Genomic DNA, 26,272 nt, shown 5'->3' with positions numbered 1-26,272 from the left:
ATGAATATATGCGATTTCACAGCAAAGGATTTTGTTCGGGTCTGTGTTTATATGGAAAGTACTTTGCTAGAGATGATGATGCTATCTATGTGACCTTGACAAATATGCAAACATAAGTTTACAACGTGAGATTGCCTCTGAAACACTAGTGTTTGTCAAAGACATTCGAATGTTCAAATTATAAAGATTGATTATACATAGGTGTTGACTATCAATGACGTTCAATATTATTTTGGTTTGATGTTCAAGGTTCTGAATTTCCAATGTATTTAATTTTACACAGTTTTGTGTTACTAATTAATAATCCACTAGCTGCCAGTATGCTCTTAGTCAAGTGGCGGTAATATTACAAGATGTTTTAGGTACAGATGAATACAAGCGCCTTGTGATAAACATTTTGTTAAAGAAATCATACTTTATTGTAAAACCACCTTGTGAAACAAAAAAAAAAACTTATTCAGGTGATTAGCTCAGCCCAGGATCTGATAGTTGTAAATAAGTTCTCAAGCCTCAAGACTTTAAGCCCATTTAAGGCCCAGATATTCTGTTATAGAACCCATACACAATTCCAAAATTTGAGAGAAACAGACAAAAAGGGGGTTTTTGTTCAACAATAAAAATTGAGAAAATTATCTGGAAAAGCTGAATCAAATTCATGAAGAATCAAAACTTTAGTCTTCTCTAATTATTATTCATCAGAACTTTAATTAGGTTCCGAAATAAATAAAGGAAGTAGGAGTCAGAGTGATTTCTATTAATTAATATAGTCACAGGTTTTTTAATTAATTAATTAATTAATTTATAAGTTCAGTTTCATTCATTTTTCTACGGGAGAGAGAGAGAGAAACCACAGAGAAAACGACAATGCCGTTGGTGAGGTTCAAGATACGGAACGAGCTCAGCTTAGGTGGGCCGGAGCTAAACCGCAGCCCCGCCGTGGAATATGAGGAACCTAAAGCGATTCTCGGCGCTGTTGAAGTTGCGGGACTCGTCGGGATCCTTCGTCAGCTAGGCGATCTCGCCGAGTAAGCTCTCGTTTCCTCCTTCGACTCTATCAACCAAGATTGAATTCGGAGTAATTATTTTTTAGGGTTGAAGCTGATTTCTCGTAATTAGGATTACTATTAGCTCATCAATCGAGTGAATAGGGATCTCAGTAACTTTCTATGTTTGAGTTTCGTCAGGGCTTAGGGCTTTTTCGCAATAGTTTTGATTTTGAGCTAAGTTAGTTAAGTGTAGTTGAGTGGTTAAGTGTTAATTAGTGAATGATGAGTGGAAGTAACCTCCACATAGGTAACTTGAGTGTATCTTTCTTTCTCCAATGGAACGAAACCGAAATTGCTCGAAGTGATAGAGAGTTCTTTAACCAAGTGGTGGTATTTCTTGCATGTAGATTTTCCGCAGAGGTATTTAATGGGATACAAGAAGAAGTGACTGTTACGGCGTCTAGGTGTCAGAAACTGACAAGCCGTGTTAAGCGGATAGAGTCAGCGTTGTCACCTCTTGAAAAGGCTGTGCTGTCACAGACAAGCCACATTCATTTTGCATACACTGCAGGTTTGGCTTTTACTCTCATCTCTTCTATGTCTATATTATCTTCGAATTTCTGTTCTGTACCTCTGTTGCTATGAAATGTTATATGAAGACATATCATCTACAGTTTTGTGTGATGTATATATGTGTGATCTTTTGTACAGAAAAGTTCTTATTTTTTTCGTTTTTCTTTTGTTTGTGTTGTAGGCTGTGAGTGGCATCCTCGTATAAGGAATGGGCAAAGACATTTTGTTCAGAGTGATTTGCCACTTTGTGTTATGGAAACATATGAACAGTGTAGAGATCCTCCTCCTTTGCATCTGCTTGACAGGTGAGGGAAAAGCGTTTAGTTTCATCTTGATATAAATAGAAATTAATGCATTCTGAAATGGCTAATTTTTCCCCTTTGCAGATTTGACGCAGGTGGTCCTGGGTCCTGTCTGAGAAAATACTCAGACCCAACATTCTTTAGAAAGGAACTCGGCAACCATAGTAAAGTAGATGATGTCAAGGCCCAGAAAGATCAGGCGCATCGCAAAAGAAAGGTTTGTAATCATCTTATTGGATTTAGGTTATGCTTGCTGAATGAATTGCTCAATAAAATTCGTTAGACATCCCAAGAGCTATGTTTTTTTTTGCCTTCGTTCGCTTTTTGGCTGTGTTCTGCTGTTTTTGCATCTGAGTTGTGCTTTTCTGATATGACAGAAAAAGAGGTTACCACAAAGAAACATTTGCAGATCACGTGCTGTGTCTACGTCCGATGACACTAATGGGTGGGTGATCGTAAGATATAGACGTAGTAGTTCTCGTCCATTCGTGTTCTATATTTCATTGTGGTAGTTCTTCACAATCTTATTTGTTAACCTGTCTCTTTGTGCAGAGCTCGTCTCAGTTCTCTAACTGATGACATACCTACCACTTCTCAGAGTACTTCCACAGTTGACATGCCCCGTAGCTCTAATATGCAGGATTTATCTGGCAGTATAGACCAATCTCATTTGCAAGAGCAGTCAAATTCGCAAGAACAAAGTGAAGCACAAGTACAATCAGATTTACAAGAGTCATCGAGACCTCGTGATTCTGTAACTGGTTCAGGTTATATAGAGTATGTCATCAATCACAGTCCTGTGAATAAGCCTGACGTGAAGCTATTAGAGGGATCTCTGCCTAGTTCCTTACAACCTGCGGATAGAATAGGTTCAACTGTTCCTCAAGGCCGCGTTGAAATTGTAGATGACAATATTCTATATAGTCCCTCAAAAGAGATACCTGTGCCTTATGCTTCTATTGTTTGTGATGAGAAGAAAGAAGCACTTGAATCAAGGGCTGAGAAAAGTAACAAAGACGAAGAAGCGTCAGAGATACACGAGCCAAAAATTGGTCCAGGAACACCGGACAGAGTGAAGCAAAATCAAAGGGACTTTGATAGGACGTACGATTTTTTCGACGTTGTGGGAGAAAAACAAAGTAAGAGCCAGGCCAACAGTATTGATGAAAAACCAAGAATTGAGAGCGAAGAAGAAAATACGAGTGAAGCAGATGAGTTTGTAGATGCACGTAATACAATTGAATCTGAATCAGAAAGTGAGTTTGATGGAATACCAAAACCAAAACTGGAGCACTATTTTGGGGATATCAGCACTTACTGTTCTGAAGATGCTAGCAGTGACAACAATGGTGGATCAGAAGATATACCATATGAAGAAATGGTAGAAGATCTACGCCATGAAAACTCTCTAGATGAATCTTGTTCAGTTTCCTACCTTTCTGATGATGCAAGTGTTTCTTGTTGCCAGTCAGATCCAGTGTGTGGGAAAGTTCTGTCTCATGATGGAACTTTTCAAAGCCCAAGGGATTTTTCTGCCATGCGTCCTTCATTATTGGCTGAAGCAGCTTTTCAGGATGAAACAATTTTGCGAGAACCTGTTGCCGCACATCCCTTGTTGGCAGGAGATTGTGCTAATGAAAAGATCTCATCTGAAGAACGTATTTCCTCAGGCATGTCTCTGAAAGATGCTATTCCTGCTGAAAAGATCTTGCCAGAAGAACATTTGGCTAAATATCCATCTCTTGCAGAAGCTGTTCCTCATGAAAAGAGCTTGCCAGGAGAGTCTGTTGCCAAATATCCGTCTTTTGAAGAAATTGCACCCTTTGAAAGGATCTTGCCCGAAAGCTCTCTTTCCAAAATTCGGTCTTTGGCAGAAGCTGTGCCTGACAATATGGCCCCAGCAGAAGAACGAGGTGCTGCTCATCCATCTTTTCCCAAAGCTGTTCAGGAAAAGAAAATTTCACCAGAAGTTCTTGATTCCACAAATTTGTCTGGCACAGTGCCAGAAGCAGTTTCAGAAGAGCAAATATCAGTTGAAGGATGTGTTGGTGTATCTCCGTGTTTGGCAGAAGTTGTTCCTGATGAAAGGTTCTTGACAGAAGAACCAGAAGAAGCTGCCACAGCATGTATGTCTTTGTCAAAGGTCATGCCTGCAGAAAAATTATTCCCAGAAAAAACTTTGGAAGCGCCTCAGGATTTGGCAGAATTGCCTGAAGAAAATATCGTGCGAGAAAAATCTGTTGATTATACACATCCATCTTGTGCCAAAGCTGTTTCTCCAAAAGAAAATCTATCACCACAAGTTCTTGATTCCGCAAATTTGTCCGTGGCAGAAGCTGTTTCACATGATCAGATCAGACTTGATGAATCTGGTGGCAAAAATCCGTGTTTGGCAGAAGCTGTTTCTGATGAAAATTTCTTGACAGGAGAACGAGAAGAAGCTGCCACCACATGTACGACTTCGTCGAAAGTCATGCCTGTCGAAAAGTTATTGCCAGAAAAACCTTTAGAAGCGCATCATTATTTGCCAGAATTGCCTCAGGAAAAGATCTTGCCAGAAAAATCTGTTGGTTCTGCTCCTCCAGACGAAAATCTATCACCGGAAGTTCTTGATTCAACAAATGTGTCTGTGGCAGAAGCTGTTCCACAAGAGCAAATCGGACTTGGAGAATTTCTTGGCATAGATGCGTGTTTGGCGAAAGCTGTTCCTGATGAAAGGGGTTTGCCAGAAGAACCTGTCACCACATGTGTGTCTCTGACAAAAGCCGGGGCCAATGAAAAGACCTTGCCAGAAGAGCCTTTGGAAACATATCCTTTGGCAGAATTGCCTGAAGAAAAGATTTCTCATGAAGAAACTGATGATGCCACACATCCATTTGAATCTGTTATTGATGAAGAAAGCTCACCAGAAGTTTCTTGTTTGTCTTTGGAAGAAGCTCTTCCACAAGAGCAAATCTCACTTGAAGAATTTGTTAGCATAGATCCATGCTTGGCAAAAGCTGTTCCTGATGAATGGCTCTCGCCAGAAGAAGGTGTCACCACATGCCTCTCTTTGAAAAAAGCTGCGACAATAGAAGAAGTCTTGCCAGAAAAATCTTTGGAAACATATTCCTTTTTCGCAGAATTGCCGGAAGAAAAGATTGTGCACGAAGAAGTTGATGATGCCACTCATCCATCTGTTTCTAAATCTGTTAGTGATGAAAAAATATTACCAGAAATTCTTGAGTCCACAAATTTTCCTGTTGCAACAGCTCTTCCGCAAGAGCAAACCTTGCTTGAAGAATTTGTTGGCAATCCATATCCGACCGAAGCTGTTGTTGATAAGAGGGTTTTGCCAGAAGAACCTGTTACCACATGTCTCTCTTTGAAAAAGGCTGCGACAGTTGAAGGAGTCTTGCCAGAAAAACCTTCGGAAACATATCCTTCTTTCGGAGAATTTCCTGATGAAAAGATCGTGCTCCAAGAAGCTGATGATGCCACCCATCTATCTGTTTCTGAAGCTGTTGGTGATGAAAAAATCTCACCAGAAGTTCCTGATTCCACAAATTTCCCTGCTGCTGCAGCTCTTCCGCAGGAGCAAATAGTAGAAGAATTTGTTGGCAATCCATGTATGACTGAAGCTGTTCCTGATAAGAGGATTTTGCCAAAAGAACCTGTCACTACATGTCTCTCTTTGACAAGAGCTGCGACAATTGAAGGAGCCTTGCCAGAAAAGCCTTTGGAAACATATCCTCCTTTCGCAGAATTGCCTAAAGAAGAGATCGTGTTCAAAGAAGCTGATGATGCCACCCATCCATCTGTTTCTGAAGCTATTAGTGATGAACAAATCTCACCAGTGGTTCTTCATTCCGAAAAGTTTCCTGCTGCAGAAGCTCCTCTGCAGGAGAAAATCGTACTTGAAGAATTTGCTGCCAATCTTTGTCTGACAGAAGCTGTTCTTGATAAGAGGGTTTTACCAGAAGAACCAGTCACTACATGTCTCTCTTTGACAAAAGATGCGACAATTGAAGAAGTCTTACCAGAAAAACCTTTGGAAACATATTCTTCTATCGCAGAATTGCCTGAAGAAACTGTTGTGCAAGACGAAGCTGATTATACCACTCATCCCTCTGTTTCTGGAGCTGGTATCGATGAAAAGTTCTCACCAGAAGTTCGTGATTCAACAATTTTTCCTGTTACAGCAGCTCTTCAGCAAGAGCAAATCTTACTTGAAGAATTTGTTGGCAATCCATATCTGGCAGAAGCTGTTCCTGATAGTAAGGTTTTGCCAGAAGAGCCTGTCACCACAGGTATGTCTTTAACGAAACCGGAGCCTATTCAAGAGCTTTTGCCAGAAGAATCTTTAGAAGCGTATGCTTCTTTGGAAAAATCGTCTAAAGGTAAGATCTCGCTAGAAAAATCTGATGATGAGATACATCCATCTTGTGCCGAAGCTGAAAGTGATAAAAACGTGGTACCAGATGTTCTTGATTCCGAAAATTTGTCCGTATCCGAAGCTATTACACAAGAGCAAATTGAAATTGAAGAATTTGTTGGTGTAGATCCTTGTTTTGCAGAAGCTGTTCCTGATGAAAGGGTTTTGCCAGAAGAAGCTGTTTCTGATGAAATGATTTTGCCAGAAGAAGCTGTCACCACAAGTTTGTCTTTGACAAAGGTAGCGCCCATCGAAAAGATCTTACCAGCAGGACTTTTGGATATGTATCCTTCTTTGGAAGAATTGCCAGAAGAGAGGATCCCACAAGAAGAAGAACATGATGATGACACACATCCATGTTTTTCTGAAGCTGTTGGTGATGAAAAGATCTCGCTACTGGAACATCCTTGTTCCACATATCCATCTTTGGAAGAGTCTGTTCCGCACGAGAAAAACTCAGATGAAGAAATTGTTGGCACAAACCCATTTTTGGAACTAGCCGTTCCCAACGTAAGCAGTTTTCCAGACACACATGGCATTACGTATCAGACTTCAGCAGAAGCTGTTTCTAAGGAAAAGAAGTTGCCAGAAGAATCCTTACTTACATATCCGTCTTTGGCAGAAGATCTTTTTGATGAAAAGGCCTCAGGCTCAGAAGCTCCTGGTTACACAACAGAAGCTGGTCTACGCAACACTGAAGAACCTGTTGCCTCGGATCTGTCATTGACCGAATCTATTTTAGATGAAGAGATCCCCGGCTTAGAAGCTCCTGCTTCCACAACAGAAACTGGCCCACACAACAAATCTTTCCCTGAAGAGACTGTTGCCACCTATCTGTCTTTGGCAGAAGCTGTACCTGAAGAAAAGATCTATCTAGAAGAAACCGATACCACATGTCCACCGTCTGCAGAAGCTGTTTTTGATGAAGAGATCTCAGGCTCAGAAGCTCGTGGGGACACAACAGAAGCTGGTCCACACAACAATGACGAACCTCTTACCACGGATCTGTCATTGACCGAATCGAGTTTTGATGAAAAGATCCCCGGCTTAGAAGCTCCTGCTTCCACAACAGAAACTGATCCACACGGCAAAACTTTCTCTGAAGAACCAGTTGCCACGTATCTGTCCTTGCAAGAACCTGTTCGGGACGACAAAGTTCTGCCAAAAGAACCTGCCGCTGCATTTCTGGATTTGTCGGAAGGTATTCCTGACCAACAAGTGTTTTTGGACGATGCAGCATTTTTATCTTTTGCAGAAGCAATTTTCGATCAGAAGTTCTCACCAGAAGTTCCCGATTCCATGGATCTTCCTGCAAAAAACACATTGGAAAAAGAAGTTGAAACATCTGATGGTCCAATTGTTGAACCAGTAAATATATGGAGCAACGGGGGACTCCTTGGACTTGCGCCATCTAAACCGCCAGTTTTTGCTGAGCCTAAGTCTGTAAGCGAACATATACAGAACGAGTTCAACGAAGCTAGTGTTATTGCTACAAAGAAGCAGGGATCATCGAGCAGATCAGTTGAAGATACTGAGAAGAGTTCACTTCCTTTAGTTGTTTCAGATCTCACGTCACAACAACAAAGCAACATGTTGAGTCATTCTAATGGATCTCTTTCCCCTCTGCAGAGCACTGCAACATCATTCAAAGTCTTTGGCTTAAGTCATAGGTTACTCATGGCTGGGTTTCGTGGAAACACTTCCTCAACCTACAAGTTTGAATCCATACCTACTACCAGCTATGATACCAAAGCAGCAGCTATCGAAGACAAGACTCAACAAACTCCTCCCCGTGGCCCTAGCTTTGAGGAACAATTGGCTTATGAATCATCTCTCTTTGGCTCGCCTACTTCATCACCACCGGTGGAACACATGAAAATATCATTCAGTCCGATAGATCCATCCCCAGTTTCCAAATTGAAACTGAGAATCCCATGCCAACCTCAGTACAACGGTGAAAATGTGGATACTCTCCCTTCTTTTCAGTTGGTCCCAGAGGCTAGCAACTCCGATAATGAGGACGAAAACAGCGACATCTTTTGTCAGTCATCCCCTGGTGTTTCAGACAATTGCTTGTCGGATTCTGAGCTGTGGGAATCTGATGAAAGCCCTAGAGAATCTGCATCAAGCTTGAAGCAAGGTGGAGAGAGAAGTACACATGGCGACATGGGTTCTTTTTCCAGTTTGTTTCTTGATCTGCCATGTTACGACTCTGTAGATCATCACTCCACCTCGCCAAGACTAGATCAAGAGCAAGAGCGAGAACAAGTTCCAGAATATAAACCTTCTGTTTCAGAGATCATCCGTGATTGGCCACCAAACCAACCAAACGCAAACGCTTCTCCGAAGAAGACTCAAACTTAATCCGTCAGGTACTTATAGCAGAACGCTCTCCTTTTTTATTTCATTTATCATATGCATTAACCGCAGATCATGACACTAACAAAACAAGTCCTTCACTGTTAATTAGGTTATAGCTCCAGATGACGATGGTGAAAGATAAAAGGAATTATAATTTGATTCGTTGTACATTCCTATCCGTGAATCGGTGATCCCAAATCTCATTTCATGTAATACAAAAACGAATCACTATTTTATATATCAGAAATTTAAATTGATGCTCGGGAAAATATGAATAATTATTTTAATTACGGCATTTTTTTGTATTTTATCAGATTACACGTTTGTATATATAAGAAAGTAAACAATACAGATGGGGTCATGACAGTTAAATAACGATCTTGAATTTGTGCAAGTCGTCATCATATTTAGAAGATGACGTCAGGAACGATCCCGAGCTCCTTAAAGGCAGCGGGACAATCAGCTGACGGCGTCTTCACCATGAAACCGAGAGGGTTAACGATACGCGTCTCGTGGGAGACGATACCGTCATTCGCCGTCAGGCTAACCTTAGCGGCGTTACGTAGGTAAGCCTCTTTGCTGACATCGCTGCAACCACTGTCCGGTGACTGGAGGAGGACGAGCTCACATACTTCCTCCTCGTGGTCACCGGTCACTTCCATTTTGTAGCTGCCTGACTTGTCAGTCACGGCTTCTTTTGTCAACGTCACGGTTCCGTTGGTTCTGCTCCTGCACTCTAGCTTCACTTTCGCGCCTTCGAGGAATTTGCTGAGACGTGTAACGAATTGAACGCGGCATGTGTCACAGTAAACCGATCCCTGAATTTGGAAACGGTCAAAGTCATCGGCGTCAGCGACGGCCTTGCCGGCGAGAGAGGATAGGCACACGGCGGAGACAAAGAAGAAGAAGATGGCTTTGGTCGCCATTTGTCTGAAAATGTTAAAAGATTCTTGTCTTTTTTTTTTACACCTCTTCTCTTTCTGTAATTGTTTTCTTTGTTGAGTTATATAGAGAAGAGGGCAACTATAATTCACTTGTTTTTTAAAAATTAACTAATTATTTTCCACACCAATAGCTATTTTTAGCTAGATTTTTTTAAACCATTTATTTGTTAACTTAGCTAATTATTTTCTTGAACACAACTATTAGTTTGTTAATTATTTTAATTATAGCCTCTAGTTTCCAAATGAGTCTCCCTGTCTTTCCTCTCTTTGGTTATTCCCCTAAAATTAGAAAAATACACATAAACTACTAATATGCTCTGTGTTTGAATTTAATGTATTTTTGTAACATTAAGCTGATGAACTTTTGCTGGATTTATAAATAAAAAACACACACATGAATGTGTTCAATACAACTAAGGCTTAGTTTGATCTTGACTATAACCATCAGTTATCCAAGAAACTTTCCTTTCATACAGTTCCTTGATTTGGGTTTGGCTCGGACTTACACTCATCTAATCGGCTTTTATGGAGCTGGAAAGCGGGATTAACCCAGGCGCCACAGCTACATTGCATGCCAGCCCAGTTGAAATAACCTAACCGGGCGTTACATCCCAAACAAAGAAGCTTCTCTTCAACAGTTCCATCATGTACTGCAAAAAAAAAAAACAAAACAATGTGTTAACAAGTGCAAAGATTCTTGTTGAGATACAGTTAAAACATCTATATATAGAGCAAAAGGCTTACTATTTTGCATCCATTTCATAGGCTCGACAAAGATGGAAGAGCATTGCACTCGTTCAGCATAGTTACCGCTTCTCTTTTTCCAAGCAAAGCATTCTTCACCTTTCCCTGGTTCATGAGGGACTATGTTCTCCTCAATAGCCACTATTCTTCTGCACTTCTTGCATCTGTACATGGCTTGAGGCTTCGAGAGAGACTCAAGCGCAGAAGAATCGGTCTCTACCTCCATTTGCGATTGATCAGTCATAGCCTTGCTCTCTACCTCCACTTTCAATTCATTCATAACTTCTTCTCTTTTACCTTAAAAAATTAAATAAAGAGATCTCAAACTAAAAGACAGTTTCAATCTAATAATCACAGTCATAAAGGCCGAGAGAGAGAGAGAGATAGAGAGAGAGAGAATGCTCAAGTTTGACAGTTTATATGCCACAGTGAATGTTAACGAGACTAAAAATCTTCACTTTCGTTGTTAAATTATGATTTTGAAGCGATCTACAGGTCCAAAGTTGCATAATCATAATAAAGTTGTCAACTTTCCAACCAAAAACATGAAAAATTCAATTTCTGGAGTAGAAAAAAAAACGAATTAGCAGCTGAGAAGAACAGCTCAAACCACAAGAACCCTAGACAAGAAATCTATAAACCTCCACGAGTAAACAAAAATCGCCAACCAATCGAAACCACAGCATTAGCTTTTATATCTCAGATAAAAGAAGAAGAAGAAACGAATCACCTTTGCCAAGGCTGCTGAGCTTACACTGATTTTCTCTTCTTCCTCACCAAATCTGTTAGGTTTTGTTTTGTCGTTTTTATTCCTTACACGATGGTTAAATCTCTCGATCACCCGGTTCAACCAAACCGGACTAGTGATTCAACGATGTCGTTTAGAAAACTTAAACTGGGCCGTGGGCTTCGCTGGTATGTGTTGTCGGCTGTATAATCGCTTTATTTTCCTTGTTAAAAATAGTATTAACGTAGATAAGTGACTAACCCATCTAATTTAGGGGTGGGCACTTCGGTTATTTTATCGGTTCGGTTCGAGTTCGGTTCGGTTTAGTTGGTTCGGTTCTAGAATTTTTCCAGCTGAAGTAAATCATAGTTAGTTTGGTTTGGATCGATTTCGGTTCAGTTATGTTCGGTTCGGTTTATATTTGGTTTGGCTTGTATTCGATTTGGTTTATATTTCGGTTCAGTTCGGTTTAATCGGATTTCTCTTAGTTTATTTATTGTACAAGAAATCATGTTTTAATACATACATGTATGGTTGTCATGAAATAATCGCGTTGGACATAATCAAAAATTAAGTATGTAAATTAAATTCAATTTAATTAGACTTGGCTTTGGTTTTAATTTTAGGGTTTAAAAGTATACGCTATTGAAAAAAATTAACATGGAAATTATGTGGGCTTAATGACGAATATTACAAAAGTTAAACGAAGTGTCATGGAAATCAAATTATATTAGGATTTCCTTCGTGCAAAAGGAAATTACGTGGGCTTAATATTAGGATTTTAATATCTTGATATTACTAATATTTTTAATTTAAATAACTATAAAAACACTTCGGTTTATCGGTTCGGTTCGGTTTAAACCAAACTGAACCGTTCAGGTTAGAAAAATCTCAACTGAAAAATTTGAAATGGACTTTGGTTTGGTTCGAATCGGTTTTGGTTCAGTCGGTTCGATTCGATCGGTTCGGTTTTTTTGCCCACCCCTACCATCTACAACGTAGGATTATTTATGTTAAAATTTAAGGACCAAATGTGCTGGAACCAGAGAGAACCGAAACACTAAACCAGAAAACATATGATTCATAGTCAAATTAACATAACAAGTCACATGATGAAACATAAAACCGAAGATCATAATACGATCAAATAGTTCAAGCGTGAAACTAACACCAAACAAGAGGCGCTTCCAACAATCATCGCTAGTACCCCGTTATTTTAGATGAACATGTGTCTAAACTCCCCATTTGCAAGCTTACAAAGCTCATTGTAGTTCCCTGCATCTGCAAACCAAATCAAGGATTCACCAATCAAATAACCCAACAGGGAAATGGTATACTCGAGCTTAAAGGAAGGATCTTTTTTGTTTTTTTTTTTTATTACCGAAATTGTCACCAAAGTTGGTCCAAACATCAGCTCGAATGGTGTTCTCGCTCTCAGCGATGCCAATCACCTCGAGGTAAGTGGTCAGAGAGGGAGGAGGCGAGCCTTTGACAACAATCTGCTGATCATCAGTCGATTTACCAGTGACGGATCCGATATCAGACCGGATCACCTGAACAACAGCTCTCACTTTCTGACCAATGTAACGTCTCAACAAAGCTCCATTCACAAAAGCAGCAGGACTTGAAGTATCCATCTCTATAAAATAAAATAAAATAAAATAAAATAAAAACACTGTTTAGTCTTTTCTCATTGATGAAACTGATAATCAATCAAAACAACTTTATCCCCAAATCTTTAAAGCAACCCATGTCCTAAGTAACAAAGCTTAAAGCTAGAGAGAGCTAGCAAGTGAATCAAGCCGACAGATTCCGACCTAAGTCAAAATTAGATTCCACTATATGTCGGGAAACGCGGTAAGAAGAAGAAAATGCTAAAGGATTAGGATTTAGCAGTACCGGGAAGACGATTTCCGGCGAAGTAGGCAGTGGCGGGAAGAAAAACCCTAATTTTACCAATGAGGAGGAGAGGAGATGGAGAGTGTTTTTTTTTTTTGTGGCGCGGTCAGCAAATAATAAGGGAGATTGTTAACCGAACCGGTTTATTATTATATTCCGCGACGAAGCTAAACCGTTGGGTGTGGAGTTAAACCAATGAGACGTGAATAATGGAAATTAAGGTTTGTATAAGGTCATTATTAACCCTAGTTAAGGAAAAAAAAAGCCCTTATATATATATATATCAACGCTAATCCGTAGCACCAATCTCTCAGCTTCTCCTTCGTCTTCCCTGATTGAGTTTCTGATTATCAATTCCCCCTCCCTTAATCGTCCAAGGTAAATCACTTGATGATGATGATTCTTCTCTTTTTGCTTTTACTTTCTCTCTTTCGTTGCTGTTCTTTTAGGTTTTAGTTTGATACTTTCGAGGTGTGGTTTCGGAAACTAGGGTTTTCATTATTTGCTTTGCTTGCGGAGCAATTTTCCTCTAGTGTTTGGGTTCCGTACGATCTTTACTTGTTGATCGACGAAGGTTTTCTGCGATTGGGTATCCAAAGATGATAACTTTAATGTCTTTCATCATCTTTTTAGGGTTCTTTCTTCCACAACCAGCACTTTTTATTTAGGGTTGTTTAGATTTGGGCTGATCTCTCTGTTTATAAGTTAACTTGTAAAGAAAGCTAACAAGTTGTATTCCTTTGCTCAGAACATGGCAACAGTGGCACCAGTTTATGCAGCTTCTTTCGACTCCATGGAGTCTCGCAAGAGGAAACTCAACCGTAAGCTCGCTTCTTGTTTCTCCTTATCACAATTCAATATTTCATCTTCTTCTGAGTTTCTGATTTTGTTGTGTCTTGATTGATAATTTGCAGGAGTTCCATTGCCGTATTTGATCCGACCTTTTAAGAGACAGCCCGTTTACGACACCTCTATAACGATTTCATTGCATATTCATCTCTCGAGGGTACTTCTACTAACTGCTCACTCTTTACGATTAACCTTGAAGCATCTTCATAATTAAGCTTTTGTCTTTATAATTTTTTTATAGATGAGTGTGATGACGAAGAACCATCTGTGAAGGCTGGTCGAACCTCTTTGGAGAATGCTAGCTTATCTGATACTGGTAACTAATTTGTTTTCTTTTTTTTTGTCTATCGTCTTTGTTAGTCATCTGAGTTTATGGATCTCTGTTAATGTCCTTGATTGTTTTTTGTAGTATCTGCGGGTTCGCTGACTGATGAAGAATACGTGGTTGTGGACAATGTTGAAGTTTCGCCAAATCCTAAAACTGAGAGGGCAGGAGCGATTCAAATGGTGTGTGTTCTTGTTTCTCATAACTTTTAGCATGTTTTTGATTATATACGTTCTCTTACTTGCAATACTGTCTTGTTTTTTTTTCTTCAGATGGAGCTCTCAAAATCTGTTCATGAGATGACACTCGACGATGCAGGATCCGACAACGAAGATGCAGGATCCGACAGTGATGCTTGGGTGGTTCTGTAAACTAAGAAGTTTATGTTTGGTTGGGGTTTTAGGATAATGGAATCAGTTTATTTCTCTTCTCTGCCTCTTGTTTTCTGAACGGTTGACAATTTTGTGAAGCTTTCTATTATGATGATCAGTACATATGACAAAGATGGTTTCCGATTGAATAATGATCCTTTGTTTTCAGCTACAAGAGTTTCGTATATTCACATGATTTATCTGTCTTGAAAAAAAAAAACAAATTTAATAGAGACAAATACCAAAGAGGTGTGGATATAATAAGAAGCTAAGGTTGCTTCAACAAGGGGTAGAGCGATAAACAAGCTTATGTTGATGTGTTTGGCTTTGACATTGAATATGACATGATCTCGCTTTATCTCTTAGCTCTTGAAATGCCCTCATTGTCTCTGCATCAAACCCTCCTGCGAACTGATCACACAAATAAACAGATTTGTTAAGAGTTTGCACAAACAAGTGTTGCAAGTTTGTAAAAGAACCAAACTGAAACACTTTACCTGATGAACACGAAATGCGAATCTGACGCCTTGCACGATAAGCTCTTCCTCTTCAGGGCCACCCCCTCCAATGGCTTCGAGCTCTGCAGATACTCTCTTCATATACTTCATCGCTAGTTTCACAGACGCCAATTTAATCTGAAAAAACACATTTGCAAACGCAACACACTTAATAATACAAACTTCCATATCTAAAGTTCCTATCTGCATTACTAATTTAAGTTTCAGATACCTAGTTTGAAAACACTAACAAGGTCATGAGAGAATCCGATTCCATTCTCTATGCTTTGTCTATCTATTCCTATTATAATGCCATGCAATTTTTTCTTCCTGTGTTTCATTTATTTTTGTATAATAAAACTCGAAGAATCCCAAGGCAAAAAAAAAACAAAGGAAGCAGACAAGAGAGAAATCTTGAAAATTCACAGGCGTGCACATAGGAAAACCCCAAACACATTAAAGTAAAGCACTATATTCAAGTTTTTAACCTTGTCCAATAGTATATGAATTTAACTTGTCATGTAGTATAATGCTTTCACCATGTAAACACGCAAAAAAAACACAATAATAGAGCAAAGACAGTATCAAACCAATCTTCTTACATTGTCCTGCCTATGACAGCAACAATTCACTTTAATCAAAAAAATGGGGACCATTAGAATTGTTGTTCTTGTTGTTTCTATTATCTTCTTCGTTCATCACACTACTCTCCAATCAAAGTGCAGTCAACTAGCTACAAACGGGAAGTAAGTAATGACCACAAGTAGCTAGATTATTACCACATAAACCACTATATTACCGATTTGTAATCGGACCATTAAGCCTGTTTAGAAGTGTGTCTGACCTGACTAGTAATGCCTGTTTCTAGCATCCAATCAACCGGAATCTGGAAAGTCTTGAACTTTGTCGCCGCTGATTCCTTCATCCTCGACAGACTATAAACACCATGCTCTAACCTTAAAAAAAAGCCACAAAAACATCTGATTACTTCTCTTAAATTTTAAACAAGAATTAAAAAAAAAAGTTTGGATTTTTATTATACTTTTCGAACAGAGCTTGCATTTTCTTGAGAGCAGAGCCAGAAGGTTGCCGAGGATCTTCCCGGAAACGAGAAGCTTCCGATATGAGTTTCTTCAGATCGAAATAGCAAAACGCTGCCTCACGCAACGCGTCTGCTTTTTGCTCAGGCCACTCGAAGTGTTTCAACACTGCTCTCTCATCAACCAGGTACGAGAGCTCGTCGTCGAGCCATTTCACGAAAGGCACCACGTCTTCTATGTCGGAAAACGCTGCGTTTTCGACTTCCTTGATCAAAAACCTTATGAAGTCTCCCTGCGTTTCTACGTCGGTTTTTATCTGCAATGTCCGGTTTACATTTAAATCAAACCGGTTTGTGATTATGAATCGCAAGAGAAAAGGAGACGCTAAACCGAAAATAATTGAGCGGACCGGGTTAGGAGAGTTCTTACCGCTAGTAAATAAACCGATCGGTTTTCGATTTCTCCGATCATGTCTCTAGCGTTCGAGCTAGCAAGTACCGCCTCCGCGGCGGCGTTGCCACCGCCGGTGGAATCTCTTCTCGAGTTTGTGGAGTCTCTTCGCATCAACGAGTGGTAAAACTCCACTACTTCAGGAACTCTTCTTACTTTCGCCGAAGCTATTTTTAAACTCTTCGGCGGTGGCGGTGGTGGAGGCGGAGGTGGGGCTTTGGAGACAGACGGAGGAGGAAGTCGTTGAAGAAGTGGCGGCGGAGGTGGAGGCGGGGGAGGAGGTGGATTGGTTCTCTGAAGTGGCGGATGATCCGCGATGGAGTCGCCTGAGCCGTTGGATGAAAAAGACCGTTTAGGCGGTGGTTTAGGGACTCTGGGAACCCTAGATCTAACGGCTGAGAGAGGTTCCTCCGAGTTACTCATGGAGTGGCTATCGATCTCGTCTCTCTTGTTGCTCTCTTGGTTCGGTATCGGGTCGGGCACGTTCTTCATTGACCCGACCCGTTTCAAGCTCCTGATTAAACTCGATTTCGCCGACGCGTCCATTAATCCCTGAAACCTCTGAGAAACCGAGAGCGCGTGGTCTTCACTCGACACGAGTTTCCGAAGCTCCGACTCCATCTCCTTCTCCCTCCTCTCGCTCTCTCCTCTTAGCTCCTCGCTCTTCACAACCTCTCGCCGTAGTCTCTCGTTCTCCTCCGCTAATCTCGCCGTCTCTTTCCTCGAATCCTCGAGTTCGCCGTTCTTCTCACCGATCTGCGACTCGAGCAGCGGGATAACGGAGACGGATTCTCTGAGGAGCTTGAGCTCGAGAACCTCGGTTTTCAACAGAGCTTCTCTCTCGCGGAGCTCCTCCACCTGACGACGGAGCTCCGAGACGACTGCGTTTTGGTCTGACCGAGAAGAGGCATTGTGTACTTGGGCGGAAGCGCGTGGGAAGTAGCGAGTGAAACCTGGTTTCTGATTAGAACCGGGATTTGACGGTTTACCAGCTGAACCGGAAGGCGGTTTAAGCGGGGGAGTAGGCGGAGGGGGTATGGCCTTCGGTTTACTTGAAGGAGACTTGTGAAAGCCCATGGTTACACGGACCTTACCAGCCACCATTGATGATGATGATGAGAGAAATAAAAAAGTGAAGATTCAAATGCGTTTGATTTTCAAAATGTTGTCCAGAAGATTTGCATGGAAACTAAAAAAGCATGTCGTTGTCCGTGCAGTTCTATAGAGAGAGAGAGAGAGGAGAGGAGTGATAGTGATGACTGATGATTTAAAGTTTGGGCCTTTGGTTTATGAAGAAGAAAATGAGAAGAAATTAAAAAATAAAGTTTTTGTGATGTTTTTTAAATAGATTTATGCTTTTACCTTTTTCGACCGTTGGAAGAATAATGTACATTTAGCTTAGGGATGGACACTTTACTCGAAATCCGAAGTGGCACCCGAACCCGATCCGAAAAATTCGAACCGAAATCCGAACCGAAGTAGCAAAATATCCGAACGGGTATTGAATTAGGAGAGATTGGATATCCGAACCCGAACGGATAATATCCGAACCCGAATGGATATCCGAAGATAACCGAACATATGTATAATTAACCTTATATTTCTAGTTTACATCTTTTGTTTTATATAAAATATTTATATTGATACTACACATACTTTAAATTTATATGATATACATATAATTACATAGAAGATGATTTGCTATTCACTTAAAATACATGTCAAACTTTTTATTTCAGCAATTAACAAAAAGTTACATCCAAAATTTAAAAACAATAACCAAATTAATATCTTTTTAGTTTGAAAATGTTATGTTCAAATCTATTAACCATTCAATCTATTAAAAATAAAAAAAAATAGTTAAGTAAAAATTATATATTTAAATACAAGAAATTTGAAAAATGAAAATTTTCATTTTTTTTCTTCAAAATCTAAATATCCGAACCCGATCCGAAATAACCGAAACCGAACTAAAAATACCCGAACCCGACCCGAAGTATAGAAATACCCGAACGGATTTTACACCTCTATACCGAAATACCCGAAAATCCAAAATACCCGACCCGAACCCGAACGGGTATCCGAACGCCCACCCCTAATTTAGCATATGAAACTGAAACTATGCTTTTAAACCCGACCCGGACACTGAACCGGACGACTTACCGGGTTGATGGGTTACTGGGTCGACCACGGGTGAACCGCGGGTTAATAAATAAATTAATTTTATTATATAATAATATATCAGCTGTAAATAAAAATATAGAAACTAAAGTTTAATATTTTCTAAATGTTTTTTAAAACTATTATTTTTTATATGTATATATTTTATGTTTAAAAACTTTTAGAAAATACTTAACTTTAATTTTTATATTTTTATTTTCATTTGACATACAAAATATCAAAAAGTAGTTTAGACTATTTAAAATTTTCTCCAACAAAGTAAGATTTACGACATCTAAAAAAAATCAAGACATAAAATTTATAAATATTTAAATGTCTAATTGAATAATAAATTAAACTTCAAATACAAAATAAACCAAAAGTAAAAGATCATTGTAATAAAATATCAATGACGGAAAAAAACTAACACCAAATCACATCAACTAATTTTGGTTATCTCTACCATCGTTCACTTTATTTTCTTTAGGTAGCATAGTGAAACTGAAATTTTCATCAAAATCTAAAAATCACAAATATAAAACTAAAAAGGAAAACCTAATTTTTTTTTGTCAGCACCTAACTTATTAATTGTAAACTTAGAATATAAAACATAATTTAAAAACTTAATTAAAAACTTAAAAAATGAAGTAAAAGTTATTTATTGGTTCGACCGGTGATTCAACCGGTATCGGGTTCTGGGTTTTACTGGGTTTTTGTAGGTTTTTGCGGGTTTTTAAATATTGAGTTTTTCATAAAATCCAAACCGGATTTTTTCTGGATCACCGGGTTTACCGGTTCAACCGCGGGTCCGGGTCGGGTTTCAAAACACTGCCTACACGTATAACAAGGAACGTTCTCTGTTCATCTTACATTCAAAATTGGAAAAAGAGGTAAAGAGGTGAAGAACCCTTTAAGGCGATTGGTTTGGTGCCTCAGATGTTATCTTCATTTACCTTTGCATATAAGCTATGAGTTATGACCATTTCAATTTTTATAGGCACTGAGAATTAGTGCTGAGCAAATTATTCATATAAGAAGAATTGATCCAAAACCGACTCAAATTTAGAGGTACTACATTCAAATGGATTCGGTTTAAGTATTCGAATGGATCATAAACTATATTTGAAAAATCGAATAAATGAACGAATATCCCAATGTCTAAAATATAAACATATATCTAAAAATACTATGGTTATAACATTTGTAATAATATAATATTGAAAGTTCAATTGTAATTATAAACCTAATGGTTATTCACTACAAAAAAAAGCATGTTTTACATCATTTATTTATAATATATGTATCAGTTATAAATGATGTAATTAAACTTTGCATCACTTAAATAAGTGACTCTGAAAGTGGTGATGCAAATAATTTACATCAATTTATTAAATAACTGATGCAAAAATAAAAATATTCATGTCAATTCTAACAACTGATGTGAGTATGTGTCACTCACAAAAAATGATGCTAAGTTTTACATCAATTTATTTAAGTGATGTTAGAATTAGTATCAGTTACAATAATCGATTTAAATTATTTACATTACTTATTAATAACTGATGTAAAAGTAGTATCAGTTTTTATAAGTGACTTTAATAATTGTATCATTTATAAATTACTGATTTAAATACTTTTTATCACTTGTGCATAATTGATGTTAACAAAAAATTAAGATGTTTTATTTAAACAATTAAAAACGCAAGTAAAATAATTAATTAAATCAGAATAATCAAACTAGATTAATAATCAATGTATTGAAATGTAAATTACATTATTTTGCAAATTTACAAAGCAAAAAAAAAAATGTTGCTAAGAGATACCACCTAAACTAAGGTTGATAATCACTCTATCAATGAGAGCCCCGAGACAATCTCCAAAACTGAATTGTACCATAGTAGCTTCAGGGTCGGCATCCTGGGATAGTAAAACCATTGGCACTGAACGAAGTCCTAAGCATTGATTCCGAACTGTTTGACCAAGAACTGATGAAACAAGATATTTTTTCCTAGCCGGTTCAAATTAATCTGTAGCCTTGGCACTACAAAACAGTCAAACAGAAAATGGTCATAAACATTTATCAATAAAATGATCAAAACAGAGAATATTAAGTAAATACCTTAAGTAGTGGATTCCTCAATAAACGTTTGAATTATAGAACCCATAGTAATTCTGAGAAGTTGCAGCACTGTCTGAGTACAGGCTTAGAACCATTCACTTCCTGCAACTCAATTTCAAGGTCAAATGGTTGCATAGCGATATACAATTCGATAAGAAGACCGAAATAGACAGTGATGTTCAGATTTGATACCTGGTGTAGGATTCGGAAATCTTTACAAGCCGATGGCCTAGAAAGAAGGGTTCGGAATCGGCATTGATTGTGGCAGAGGAAGAGGGGCTGGAGTAGACGGGTAGTGCAGAGGAGCGGCAGACGCATGAGAAGCTTCGTGGTATGGAAGAGGAAGAAGCGATGGAGATGGTGTTTAGGAAAAGAACAAGAACTAGAGAAATCAGATAGAAAGATAAATTGCTTATGACTTTAATTGCAGTTACTAAAAGCTATTATTGGGGAGATGGAATCTTTTTTTAGTTAAGATTTAGAGGAAGAGAAGTTAATATTTTTACGAAGCAGTTATATAGATTCAAGCTAATTTTTTCATTCCTAAATATTAACTGATGCAAACTAAGGTAAAATAACATCATTTTTATTTAATTGATGTTAAGGAAAAAAGTTAGTTACCTTAACTTTCGACATTAAGGTCAGCTTATAATTTATGCTATTTTATTTTTTATTGGCATCAATTTTCTTTTTGATGTGAGTTTTATATCATTTAGATAAGTGATTTTAAACCAGAGAATAGATGCATCATTTGTCCAACTGATATAAATTTATATAATAACATCAGTTTGCTTAAAGTGATACAAACTAATAAAAAAAAATATCACTTAGTTGAATTGATGTCAAATAATTTAATTAAAACATCATTTTTTTGTAATTGATGCTAAATTTTACATATTTGTTTCATTTGTAAATAAGTAATATAAAATAGAATCACTAAATTTTGTGATACAATTTAAGTGATTTAATTCACCTCTTTTTTTGTAGTGATTTTAAGTTTTTTAAAAATATTTTCATATAAAATTGGATGATTTGAATGCAAAATGCTCAAATCAAATTGTTTTTCATGACCAAATTATATTTATGAGTATTTCAGATAAAATAAATGGATAATAATAACTGAATTAAAATTTATAATATACATTATTGATTATTTTGGGTATATTGAGGTTGTTTAAGTGTAAAATACCTAAAGCAAATTGAATTTATTATTATTTTGAGATAAAATATAGTTGATTTAAATAGTATATATATATATATATATATATATTTGATTGGTACATGGTTAAAGCCATGTCTCAAACAACATATATGTATCCATCTGAATATGGATGGAGCTGAATCAACTCCAATCTAAGAAAAAAATAAGCTTTATACATCTAATAACAAAATATTTTAAAGAACGAGTCGCAATCCGAAATGATACCCGACGGATCATGGCGTAATGGTTGCATAATATATATAGAACAAAATGGATATAAAAAAGATAAATGGTAAAATTATAGAATCAACATATAAAGTTTTGTTACAGTTATTATAATTCTAGGTGGTACCACTCCAAAACAATTGTTCAAATAGAATTTCCAATATAAAATTTCAATTTTTTTTTAAAAAAAAATGGAGTAACTCCATAATGAGGTTGAGTTTTACTCCAATGAAATTCTATTTTGGAGTAAAAATGATGTAATCGTCAAACAAAAATGCATTATTCTATTTATGAAATAAACACACTTTTAACTCTATTATGAAGTAAAAATAGAGTGGAACTGAAACAAATTTGACTATAAACTATTTTATAATAAAAGTGAAGTGGATTAGAGATGATCCAAGAACACATACACTAAAAATCTAAAGCATTTAGGGTGATAGAGAAAACCGACGATATTTACAAAAATAACAGTTGGTAAACTAACAAACATTATTGACACTAAACATCTATAATGCTGGTGACGTTGATTTAAATCTCTCGTTAAATTTTGCATTTCAGAAGTTATATTCTCTACATTACATTATAGATATCGTTTTAACAGTATTCCATTTAATTTACACTAATATGTGATTAAATATATTTAGCGTTATATATTTATTAAATATAGATTATGATTAAAACTTATAATTATAAATATTTATAAGAAATAAAAACAAAAGTGTGGAAGAAGAGGAAATTAAAATGAAGAAATAATTTAGGGCAATTGTCAATAATAGCACATTTTGAAGTTTATATCTCAAAAATAGCACTAGAAGGAGAAAGTCACAAAAATGACATTCATTAAAGGGTAAAATATCTCTAATACTCTTGGTTTAAAATTAAATAAACAAACAAAAATAAATAAAAATAAATAAAATAAAATAAAAAAAATGAAAAAAAGAATTTTTTTTATAGTTTCAGATTATATGGTTTCAGATTCGAAATTTTTATAATTTTTTTTTGAAATTTTATTTTCGAATTTTTTTTTAATTTTTTTTTAATTTTTTTTTAATTTTTTTTTATTTTTTTTTAATTTTTTTTATAATTTAAAAATACATTTTGAAACTGTTTTTAAAATTTTTATTTTTTATTTTAGTATTTATTTTTTATAAAATTTTTAACCTAATTTCAAAACCCACTCCTTAACTCTAAACCCTAAGGTTTTGATTAATTAACCCAAGAGGATATAAGTGTATATTTAGGGGTGGGCGTTCGGGTACCCGTTCGGGTTCGGATCGGGTATTTCGGATTTTCGGATATTTCGGTATAGAGGTGTAGAACCCGTTCGGGTATTTCTGTACTTCGGGTCGGGTTCGGGTATTTTAAGTTCGGTTTCGGTTATTTCGGATCGGGTTCGGATATTTAGATTTTGAAGAAAAAAAATGAAAATTTTCATTTCTCAAATTTCTTGTATTTAAATATATAACTTTTCACTTAACTATTTTTTTTATTTTTAATAGATTGCATGGTTAATAGATTTGGACATAACATTTTCAAACTAAAAAGACATTAATTTGGTTATTGTTTTTAAATTTTGGATGTAACTTTTTGTTAATTGCTGAAATAAAAAGTTTGACATGCATTTTAAGCGAATAACAAATCATCTTCTACGTAATTGTATGTATATCATATGAATTTAAAGTATGTGTAGTATCAATATAAATATTTTATATAAAATGAAAGATGTAAACTATAAATATAAGGTTAATTATCATATGTTCGGTTATTTTCGGATATCCATTCGGGTTCGGATATTACCCGTTCGGGTTCGGATATCCAATCTCTCCTAATTCAATACCCGTTCGGATATTTTGCTACTTCGGTTCGAATTTCGGTTCGGGTTTTTCGGATCGGGTTCGGGTGCCAATTCGGATTTCGGGTAAACTGCCCACCCCTAAGTTACCTCTTTAATGAAACCTATTTTTGTGACTTTGAGCCTTGAGTACTACTTTGGGAACAAAAACTTGGGTTGGTGCTATCCTAGCCTTTTTCTCAATAATTTATTATGAAAAATAAACATTGACAAAATAAGAAAAAATGGTAATTGACTTAAGAAAATAAAAGAGATAGCTTGATTTTCATAAAAAAAATTAATGGAATCAATAAGCATTACGTTCTCAGCAAGACTCCTATTTCTTTTTCTCCGTTTTTGCTTTTGATCAGGCACATGTTAATACGTCTAGATAATCATAGATGCATAAGAAGTTAACAATATTAGCATTATATATGATCGATTTATTTCCCTGTTTTTGTATTTTGATCAAACACATGAAAAATCCTTCTTCCAAATTTGACAAACTTTGAATATTATACGCATGCAGAAATTGACTGCGAGCAGTTAGATAATTTTATGTCTAATGTGAATAATTAAAAGAATGTGTAAGCGTATGTTCCAAGTTTTTTAGACACTGATTAGATTGATTTATTGAGAAAAGTTTAGCTAACTATGAAAGGGAAAGGGCTGGTAATTAATGTGAGCAGCGGTGAAGAAGGGGAAAGAACAGAGAATTGAAAAGAATGTCACATAACTTGTGGGGGATGACATATCTATAGATGTTCATGTGTCTATATCTATCTGTTCGATTAAATAAACCCCATAAACAATAAAAGTTTGATGGTGGTCCTTTCACAAAAAATCAGCACCTTGTCTTTTCTACATTGCTGTAACATACAAAATATACACAAACTTGTACACATGCACATACCCAACTACATCTTATGCATGAAGTTCGGATTTCTGAATATGATTGATCGCTTGTGCCATGTTTTTATGTTTAAGCTTTTATCATTCCACCGATATGGTTTAGTTTGGAAAAGAAGAAAATGTAGTTTACGTTGATCTCTTTTAAAAATATGATTTCTCGCATTAAAGACGGCTAATTTGGTTTGAAGTTGGTGATGCTGACTTGTGTACTCACAAAAATGTAACTAGACATATTAACAGAACTGTTCCTATTTTGAGTATTGCATCTTTGTTTCTCAAAGGTGGGCTCTATTGAATTGTTGGTTAGGTCATGGAACTTTGTTGTATGTGTGAATTTATGAATAGGATTTGTGTTGGGGACACAGCCATATTTGAGAAGGTAAAAGGAGCTTTCTCTTCTCACATGCTTTTGTTTCTTCCTCTAAGCAACAAATAAATAGAACGGTATCCATATCTATCTCTTCTCCATCACTCATTAATGTACCAACCCCAACTCTAAGTATTCTAATAGCGAATCTTGTAACCCTTTCTCAGTTAGCATTAGAAAAATGTATATATATCGTGATCGTAGTGTAGTGAAATAATAGTAATTTGCATAAACCTATTTTACCAGATAATAGATTTAATAGCAACCATAGTGACAACTATTCATGTGAGGTTTACCAAAAAACTATTCATGTTAGCCGGTCTATGAATATTAATTTTGTTATAATATGTGTAAACTATACAAGTAATAAATCAATCATCATGCTGACTAATGACTGTAAATTGTTTGTTTAACACAGGAAAATGTTTATCAGCTTGCACTTTCAAAGTGATCCAGTTTATTCTATATGTGACATAGTTTCTTTGGAGAAAATAATGGAATAGGACTCGTAAAGCGATGCATTCGACTTATGACTATCTTCTCACCAAATTGTTACAGTACTTCAACATTATACTGCAAGTCTGCAATTACTCGCTTGGCTTTTGTGATCTGTACAAGTACATGTTATATGAAGTATCCTGTATTACAATTCAGAGCGTGAATTGTTTATAAATTGTAACAAAGACCTGAATAATAATAAAACTATAATCTTCAGATTAACAATATACCAACTGATATGTTTATTTATAAATAACCAATGTATGAGAGAGGAGCTGACTTATGGCTTCAGGCGCATCTCCCAAGGAAAGTGACGGGTCCTCCCCTTTCCGGAATTAGAAGGTCTGTAGTCCTTTCCCCCAACACGCCACCGTGAAAACCCTACTTCTTTTCCTAAATTGACATCCTCCACGATCTCATTATTTTCAAAGTTTCAAATCTTGAGTGAATCTTGGCTTCCAAAGAGTTTGGTGT

The 26,272-nt window shown here is 36.8% G+C and overlaps 5 protein-coding genes and 3 long non-coding RNA genes across 8 annotated transcripts; 2 read left to right on the top strand and 6 right to left on the bottom strand.

The window, feature by feature from the left end:
* The first annotated feature begins 614 nt into the window (after positions 1-614).
* Positions 615-8,931, top strand: LOC103856654 (scar-like domain-containing protein WAVE 5). The gene is made up of 7 exons (XM_018653339.2): positions 615-1,025; positions 1,394-1,557; positions 1,741-1,864; positions 1,946-2,078; positions 2,239-2,306; positions 2,414-8,647; positions 8,746-8,931. Exons 1-6 carry the CDS (start codon positions 865-867, stop codon positions 8,637-8,639), a joined length of 6,876 nt encoding a protein of 2,291 aa, XP_018508855.2. The 5' UTR covers positions 615-864; the 3' UTR covers positions 8,640-8,647; positions 8,746-8,931.
* On the bottom strand, positions 8,904-9,633 carry LOC103856644 (pollen-specific protein-like At4g18596). The gene has a single exon (XM_009133763.3). The coding sequence runs from the start codon at positions 9,560-9,562 to the stop codon at positions 9,044-9,046; it is 519 nt and encodes a 172-aa protein (XP_009132011.1). The 5' UTR covers positions 9,563-9,633; the 3' UTR covers positions 8,904-9,043.
* A 241-nt stretch (positions 9,634-9,874) lies between these two features.
* On the bottom strand, positions 9,875-11,216 carry LOC103856634 (probable inactive dual specificity protein phosphatase-like At4g18593). The gene is made up of 3 exons (XM_009133752.3): positions 11,055-11,216; positions 10,325-10,621; positions 9,875-10,230 (listed from the first exon to the last, which is right to left on the bottom strand). The coding sequence occupies exons 2-3, from the start codon at positions 10,602-10,604 to the stop codon at positions 10,049-10,051; spliced, it is 462 nt and encodes a 153-aa protein (XP_009132000.1). The 5' UTR covers positions 10,605-10,621; positions 11,055-11,216; the 3' UTR covers positions 9,875-10,048.
* Positions 11,217-12,099: 883 nt separating this feature from the next.
* Positions 12,100-13,151, bottom strand: LOC103856623 (replication protein A 14 kDa subunit B). Its single transcript, XM_009133742.3, has 3 exons — positions 12,951-13,151; positions 12,433-12,690; positions 12,100-12,332 (listed from the first exon to the last, which is right to left on the bottom strand). The coding sequence occupies exons 2-3, from the start codon at positions 12,686-12,688 to the stop codon at positions 12,268-12,270; spliced, it is 321 nt and encodes a 106-aa protein (XP_009131990.1). The 5' UTR covers positions 12,689-12,690; positions 12,951-13,151; the 3' UTR covers positions 12,100-12,267.
* Positions 13,152-13,176: 25 nt separating this feature from the next.
* LOC103856608 lies at positions 13,177-14,647 on the top strand. The gene is made up of 6 exons (XR_630893.3): positions 13,177-13,328; positions 13,699-13,771; positions 13,865-13,956; positions 14,041-14,115; positions 14,209-14,306; positions 14,397-14,647. It is a non-coding gene; the product is annotated as an uncharacterized LOC103856608 (long non-coding RNA).
* LOC117126244 lies at positions 13,366-13,796 on the bottom strand. The gene is made up of 2 exons (XR_004448773.1): positions 13,608-13,796; positions 13,366-13,575 (listed from the first exon to the last, which is right to left on the bottom strand). It is a non-coding gene; the product is annotated as an uncharacterized LOC117126244 (long non-coding RNA).
* Positions 14,621-17,790, bottom strand: LOC103856614 (protein CHUP1, chloroplastic). The gene is made up of 5 exons (XM_009133735.3): positions 16,462-17,790; positions 16,035-16,348; positions 15,837-15,948; positions 14,993-15,130; positions 14,621-14,906 (listed from the first exon to the last, which is right to left on the bottom strand). Exons 1-5 carry the CDS (start codon positions 17,584-17,586, stop codon positions 14,775-14,777), a joined length of 1,821 nt encoding a protein of 606 aa, XP_009131983.1. The 5' UTR covers positions 17,587-17,790; the 3' UTR covers positions 14,621-14,774.
* Positions 17,791-19,469: 1,679 nt separating this feature from the next.
* Positions 19,470-22,995, bottom strand: LOC103856602. The gene is made up of 2 exons (XR_004448768.1): positions 20,762-22,995; positions 19,470-20,683 (listed from the first exon to the last, which is right to left on the bottom strand). It is a non-coding gene; the product is annotated as an uncharacterized LOC103856602 (long non-coding RNA).
* Between the last annotated feature and the right edge of the window lie 3,277 nt (positions 22,996-26,272).

Source organism: Brassica rapa, chromosome A01 (assembly GCF_000309985.2).
Source record: "Brassica rapa cultivar Chiifu-401-42 chromosome A01, CAAS_Brap_v3.01, whole genome shotgun sequence".
Classification (NCBI taxonomy): Eukaryota; Viridiplantae; Streptophyta; class Magnoliopsida; order Brassicales; family Brassicaceae; genus Brassica; species Brassica rapa.
This window is presented reverse-complemented; position numbering and strand designations above follow the sequence as displayed.

Excerpts from the sequence above, each read along its gene's own strand:
- LOC103856654 (XM_018653339.2), top strand. The coding sequence starts at position 865 with ATGCCGTTGGTGAGGTTCAAGATACGGAACGAGCTCAGCTTAGGTGGG. Across the intron at positions 1,026-1,393 it reads CAGCTAGGCGATCTCGCCGA|ATTTTCCGCAGAGGTATTTA; the intron begins GTAAGCTCTCGT and ends TCTTGCATGTAG. Across the intron at positions 2,307-2,413 it reads ACGTCCGATGACACTAATGG|AGCTCGTCTCAGTTCTCTAA; the intron begins GTGGGTGATCGT and ends CTCTTTGTGCAG.
- LOC103856644 (XM_009133763.3), bottom strand. The coding sequence starts at position 9,562 with ATGGCGACCAAAGCCATCTTCTTCTTCTTTGTCTCCGCCGTGTGCCTA.
- LOC103856623 (XM_009133742.3), bottom strand. The coding sequence starts at position 12,688 with ATGGATACTTCAAGTCCTGCTGCTTTTGTGAATGGAGCTTTGTTGAGA. Across the intron at positions 12,333-12,432 it reads CAACTTTGGTGACAATTTCG|ATGCAGGGAACTACAATGAG; the intron begins GTAATAAAAAAA and ends TTTGGTTTGCAG.
- LOC103856634 (XM_009133752.3), bottom strand. The coding sequence starts at position 10,604 with ATGAATGAATTGAAAGTGGAGGTAGAGAGCAAGGCTATGACTGATCAA. Across the intron at positions 10,231-10,324 it reads TATGAAATGGATGCAAAATA|TACATGATGGAACTGTTGAA; the intron begins GTAAGCCTTTTG and ends TTTTTTTTGCAG.
- LOC103856614 (XM_009133735.3), bottom strand. The coding sequence starts at position 17,586 with ATGGTGGCTGGTAAGGTCCGTGTAACCATGGGCTTTCACAAGTCTCCT. Across the intron at positions 15,131-15,836 it reads AAACAGGCATTACTAGTCAG|ATTAAATTGGCGTCTGTGAA; the intron begins GTCAGACACACT and ends GTGTTTTTTCAG. Across the intron at positions 14,907-14,992 it reads TCGCATTTCGTGTTCATCAG|TTCGCAGGAGGGTTTGATGC; the intron begins GTAAAGTGTTTC and ends TTGTGTGATCAG.